The sequence below is a fragment of the Brassica oleracea genome, chromosome C3 (assembly GCF_000695525.1).
Source record: "Brassica oleracea var. oleracea cultivar TO1000 chromosome C3, BOL, whole genome shotgun sequence".
NCBI lineage: Eukaryota > Viridiplantae > Streptophyta > Magnoliopsida > Brassicales > Brassicaceae > Brassica > Brassica oleracea.
In genome coordinates this window covers 55,643,929-55,649,850 of record NC_027750.1, presented here as the reverse complement: position 1 = coordinate 55,649,850, position 5,922 = coordinate 55,643,929, and the positions used below count along the sequence as shown (strand labels likewise).

Genomic DNA, 5,922 nt, shown 5'->3' with positions numbered 1-5,922 from the left:
AAATAATGACATAAAAAACAAATAGCATCATATTTTTTAAAATCTAGTTAGTATTATTTTGTTAGTGCCATGAATTAACTATTAAGAGCATTTTCAAATTTTATATATATTTTTTCTAAACTAAAATACTGTAACTTTATTATATAGACATCAGAACAAAACCGATCTTTATAATAGCGTTTTTTCTAAACAATATAGAGATAATTTAGAAATAATCTAAGGATAGACAACCAATATAGAGATAATTTAAATTCACCACCCTCTTATAACCAATTAAAATGCCACCTATACAAATATTATATTTAAAAAATAATAATAATAATTGAAGAATGAAAATGATGCCACTAACAAAACCCTAAATCTTAAATTCTAAATCCTAAATTTTAAACCCTAAATCCTAAACCCAAACTCTAAACCTAAATCCTAAACCTAAACTCTAAACCCTAAACCCAAACTCTAAACCCTAAATTCTAAACCCAAACTCTAGATCATAAAACCAAACCCTATACCCTAAACCCAAATCTTAAACCTAAACCGTAAACCATATATCCTAAACCTGAATACTAGACCCTAAACTCAAACCATAAACCCTAAACCCAAAAGATTTGAATTTGGATTTAAGATTTGCAGTTTGGTTTAGGATCTAGGATTTGAGTTTGGGTTTAGAGTTTATGGTTTGGGTTTAGGGTCTAGGATTTGGGTTTACAGTTTGGGTTTAGCGTTTAGGATTTGAGTTTATAGTATAGAGTTTGGGTTTAGGGTTTACTATTAGGTTTAGGGTATAGGTTTAGGTTTAGTATTTAGGGGTTAGATTTAGATTTAGGGTTTAAAATTTAGTATTTGGGTTTTGTTTACATCGTTATTTTTTCAACTATTTTAAAATTTTTAAATACAATTTAATATTTTTTATTAATTATCTAATTAACATTTTGATTGGTGGTAAGAGAGGTGGTGAATCTAAAAATTCACATTACATTACGGTGTGGACGTAAGTTTTTGTCCTATAGAATTGTATATGCGCTCGTTCCACTGCATTTAGGAACAGTAGGTATAATTTGAATACCGGAGATGTGAAGGGATTTAATTGAATGTGAATCTTGCAGAGGAAGATGATCAGGAAGTGACTGAATCTGGATATTTCCCAAGTTTGATTTTTTTTTTCCATTGGCAAATAAAATATGGAGTTAAATATGAGTGAAAATATTTTTTTTTCCATTGGCAAATAAAATATGAAGTTAAATATGAGTGAATATGTAACCAATGTGAGATATCAAACTAAGTCATACATTCGAGAATTAGACAAAAAGTGTCTAATATATAAATAGATGTCCAATTCTAATTAGTACGAGACTTTTTAGAAAGGAGACCAAAAATAAAATTATGTGGACATGTCTTTTAGGTTCAAAATAGACAATATCGTACTAATCAAACAATATAGAGTTAGACATGGATTTAATAAATTCCAACAATTGGTATTAGAGCGCGGTTGACGAGAAATCTGCAAGAAGACCGAAATACCTTTTGAGAGATGAATGGTATTCTATAGGTTAGGAATGAGAGGTGTGTGGCAGAGATCAAGTCAGGAAATCCTGGAAGTTCGGTTGTGCGACACGAGATGAGTGAGATCCTTAGTTTGAAGGGGAAAATGTGAGATATCAAACTAAGTCTCACGTTAGAAAATTAAACAAAAAGTGTCTAGTATATAAAGAGATGTCCAACTCAAAAGTAAAACCATATGAACCAGTTTTTTAGATCCAAAATGAACAATATCTTACTAATCAAACAACGGGATTTAATCTCAACAAACAAAATTTAAACTTAAATAATGATGGGGTCTGGTGTTGAAATGTGATAATTTGTCCACATCCAACCCATAACTGAAATTAAATATTTTCAACGTCATCACCCATCACTCAATCAGCCCTACTGTTTCTCAAAATCTACAAATGAGAAATTCTTCTCAAAACCAACAAATTCCACAACTTAACCTGTAAAATAAACATACAACATCTTAAAAATTTACAAATGAATATTTCTAATTTCTTTTATTATACGTTCTCATCTTACTCTAAGATTAGCTTAAAACGTGGCAAAATGAATACTTTAAAGATTTTCAGAATTGTAGTAACAAATACAGTATGTATGTAGTTCCTCTATTTTAGTCAATTCATTTATCTATATATATTTGATCAAATTTCACATACTTTCATATTTGCAACGGTTGAGCAACTCATGTCACACAAAAAAACACAAGAATACTATATTCTACACAAAGCACTTCAAGAATATGGTTGCAGAACAAATCATAAATACTCCCATTTTTAAATGAAATATAACCGATAGGACTCTAAAATATATATCGTTGAAAAAATAACATCAAGTTCTAGCCGCCGGCTTCCTCCGTTCAGCCCCCGCTGCGCCAGCTCTATAGCCATACTGATAGTGATGTGGTGAGGAACGAGAAGAGCTAGCAACAGTCGGTTTAGTCGAAGAACGATCTGTGACTACGTTAATGCATTGGATACGTTCGAGTACATCCACTACTTCCTTCATGTGTGGTCGGTTTTTCGGGTCTGGCGACACACAAGAGAGTGTGATGCGTCCCATTTCTGCTACGACTTTGGATGAGTATTGACCTTTGATTCCTTGGTCCATTATATGTTTCACTCTGTGTTTTCTTAAGAGTTCTGGTCTTAACCATTCGACTAGATTTTCTTGTCCCTTGGGACGTCTTGGGTTGTATGCCCTTTCTCCGGTCATTACTTCTAGTAGTACTACACCGAAGGCATATACATCACTCTTAACGTATAAATGGCCTAAAGATGAAGAAAAGAAACTAAAACGGTTAAGTATTTTATCAACAGCAATCTAAGCATTCAGAAGAGAAATCTTGAAAATCACGAGTTTGATTATAGATTTAAAAGTCTTCTTATATTATACTTTATTTTTCTGAATACCATCAGGTTCGGGGCCTCGAAGCTCGTAATCTCTTAGGTCCGAAACCAAATCATCTAACATTAGTTTCGTTTCAGCGGTCACTCTAATCATACCTAATATTACTATGGTTGATATATGTTTTTTCTTCTAAACGTACCTGTTGCCATGTATTCAGGAGCAGCGTAACCAAACGTGCCCATGATCCTAGTCGTAACGTGTGACTTCTCTTGCGATGGCCCTAACTTTGCTAAACCGAAATCTGAAAGCTTTGCATCAAAATTCTGCATGGGAAAATGAACATTTTAAAACAAAATATCATTAGAAAAAAAACGATTAAAGATTCTACTAATTGTCATAATTCTATCATATAAAATGGGATGTTTTGACAAGACTAACCGAGTCGAGTAGTATATTGGAGGCTTTGAAGTCTCTATATATGACTTCTCTTTGTAAGCCGTGTAGAAATGCAAGGCCGCGAGCTGCACTGAGCACAATCTTGATCCTTAGGTCCCAAGGAAATGGCTCGTTTCCTGAACCAAATAAAGATCACGGAAAGTATAAAAAGAAAGAAATAAAAAATAGTCTTTGTTACAATGATTAAGAGATGTTAATTACGTCGAAAAAGATGACTCTCAAGGCTTCCTTTGGGCATGAACTCGTAGACAAGCAGAAGCTCCTTGTCTTCACGACAGTATCCTAATAACTTCACCAGATTTGGGTGTGAAAGCATCCCCAAGAAGTTAACTTCCGACTGTCCAAAATCAAAACAAAATCACTATTTACTTAATTTAAACATTACCGTGCCAAAGAATCCATCCATATTAGTAAACGAGAAAGATCAGAACTAGTAAATACTAAATAGTACTATCTGACGGTGCCAAAGAATCCAGATTTCCATTACTTTTAACAACCTTAAATTATAATGTTACATATGAATAAAGCTTTTATGATATTATATTATGTAGCTAATAACAATTAACTAGCAATGAGTTGTAAAAAAAACTAACAATGACAACTCACAACTCAGAAGTAATATCAATCCCAATAAGAGGTTCTCCAACAAAGTTTCTCAAATATACGTATATATAAATATTTATATTTTATTACGGGGATTTCAAAGCTATAAAAAGGGTTCTCATGGTTTTGAGATCTCCAAAAAAATACTTTTATCTATATGTATGCGTCAGTATACTTGAAGTTAAAAAAAAAAAAAAAAAAAAACTTTGAGACCCATATAAGAACTCTACGTGAATTATGGTCTAAGAGCATTCGCAACAGCGATCTTTATGGAGGAATCTTTAGTAAAAAAATAATTAAATGATCAGTGGATTTCAACAAAAGCTAAGGATTCAATCTTTAAAATTCCTAAATAAGGATTTTTTCTTAGTGAATCCTTATACTATTTGTGGATCCCCACGACATGTGGCAGCCCGCTAGTTGATATTTCTTTTTTTTTATCTGAAAAAGAAAAAAAAAATAATAATTAAAAAATCAAAAAACACTTTTTCTAAGGATTCTAATGGGGTATCACCATTGGAGATGCTCTAAGAATCATAAATGTCTAAATTTTTGATGCCATAAATCTTAAAGCACGATTATTAGAGGGTTCTTAGAGTGGAGTTATTAGCGGAATATAAGAACCCGTCTCTTAACTTTTAACTAAAAAAGTTAAAAACCGGTTCTTAAAACTCTTATTTAAGAACCGGTTATTAGTTTTGTTAGACAGTACAAACATGTTTTATTTATTGGTATAAATTAATATTTCTTTTAACCATTCAGCAAGGCTGCTGCAACAGAAAGTCAATGTCGTTTTCTATTCCCTCAAAGAAGTAATCAAGATGGCAAAAATAATTGGGTTGGAATCTAGAGAGATTAGATCTTACTCGCCACTCTGCAAATCCTTGAACACTCTCGGAGTTCAATCTTTTGACGGCGGCGATCATACCGGAACCGGCTTTAGAAGGAGCAAGAGTCTTGGTGTCGATCCAACCTCTGTAAACTTTACCAAAACCTCCTTGACCCAACATAGAATCTGATCTGAAGTTCCTGGTCGCCGTCGTTAGATCCTGGAAGCTGTAGACTCTGAGAGCTGGTGATTCCAATATTAGACCAGAATCACCAATAATCCCGCCGGAATATTCGCTAGCCGCCTCGGAGAATTGGCTTCTCAGCCCGACGCTGCTGTTTGTCGTAGCAAGGGTGGTGGTCGTTGACGATGAGAACTCTGTTCCATTACTGTGGTTGTTCGTAGAGGCTGAGGAATCACAAAAGCAAAGAGATAAGAGAAAGTGAACGTATTTTTATGTTCTTGAAAATCTTTTGAGAGGTTCTTGAAAGAAATAAAAAAAAAGAAAAAAAAAAAGAACAAGAACTTGCAGAAGAATTTCAAGAGAGATTAATAGTTAATTACCATGACTATGGAGACCTGTTTTGGAAGAGGAGGAAGATGAAAGGGATGAAATGCAATGACCCATTTCAATAGTTGTCTTCTTCTTCTTCTTTCTTTTTTACCAGTTCAGACAAGAGCTAGTGGATGATCAAGTACCTACTTGAGAGTTTTCATTTATGAGAAGAAAACCAAAAAAGAGGGAGGAACTATGTGGGGTTTGTAGGGGATATATATATTAGGATTGAGTTCTTCTGCAGATTGTGGAAGGGATAACTCAATTATTCAAGGAGAGGAGTCTGAGGACCCAACCATGTTTTGGTCTTATGTGTCATTTTTTATGCGTTCCTTTTTTTTTAATTCAAATGAATTAATAAAATATTTATACGAAAATGCCAACAAGCTATCAACCAAATAAAACATCTTAGCCAAATCTATCATCGTGCGGTCTGAAAAAAGTATTTGAGAAGTTGGTTTTACTTTTGAAATTTATAAATTCTTAGAATTTTTTTTTTTGGTAAAATGTTATACCATTTTGAGTTATTTTTTACGGAAATTACAGAAATCACAAAAAATAGACAAATTGAAATCAAGTTAAA

At 33.1% G+C, this 5,922-nt stretch overlaps 1 protein-coding gene across 1 annotated transcript; it reads right to left on the bottom strand.

The window, feature by feature from the left end:
- Nucleotides 1-2,235: 2,235 nt before the first annotated feature.
- Nucleotides 2,236-5,628, bottom strand: LOC106336416 (probable serine/threonine-protein kinase Cx32, chloroplastic). Its single transcript, XM_013775252.1, has 6 exons — nucleotides 5,348-5,628; nucleotides 4,821-5,191; nucleotides 3,553-3,688; nucleotides 3,334-3,467; nucleotides 3,095-3,218; nucleotides 2,236-2,816 (listed from the first exon to the last, which is right to left on the bottom strand). Exons 1-6 carry the CDS (start codon nucleotides 5,409-5,411, stop codon nucleotides 2,377-2,379), a joined length of 1,269 nt encoding a protein of 422 aa, XP_013630706.1. The 5' UTR covers nucleotides 5,412-5,628; the 3' UTR covers nucleotides 2,236-2,376.
- Between the last annotated feature and the right edge of the window lie 294 nt (nucleotides 5,629-5,922).

What these genes read in the sequence shown, in the direction of transcription:
- LOC106336416 (XM_013775252.1), bottom strand. Translation starts at nt 5,411, where the DNA reads ATGGGTCATTGCATTTCATCCCTTTCATCTTCCTCCTCTTCCAAAACA. An exon ending in AACAGGTCTCCATAGTCATG is followed by an intron (nt 5,192 to 5,347) that starts GTAATTAACTAT and finishes GTGATTCCTCAG; the next exon opens with CCTCTACGAACAACCACAGT. An exon ending in CCAATATACTACTCGACTCG is followed by an intron (nt 3,219 to 3,333) that starts GTTAGTCTTGTC and finishes TTTCCCATGCAG; the next exon opens with AATTTTGATGCAAAGCTTTC.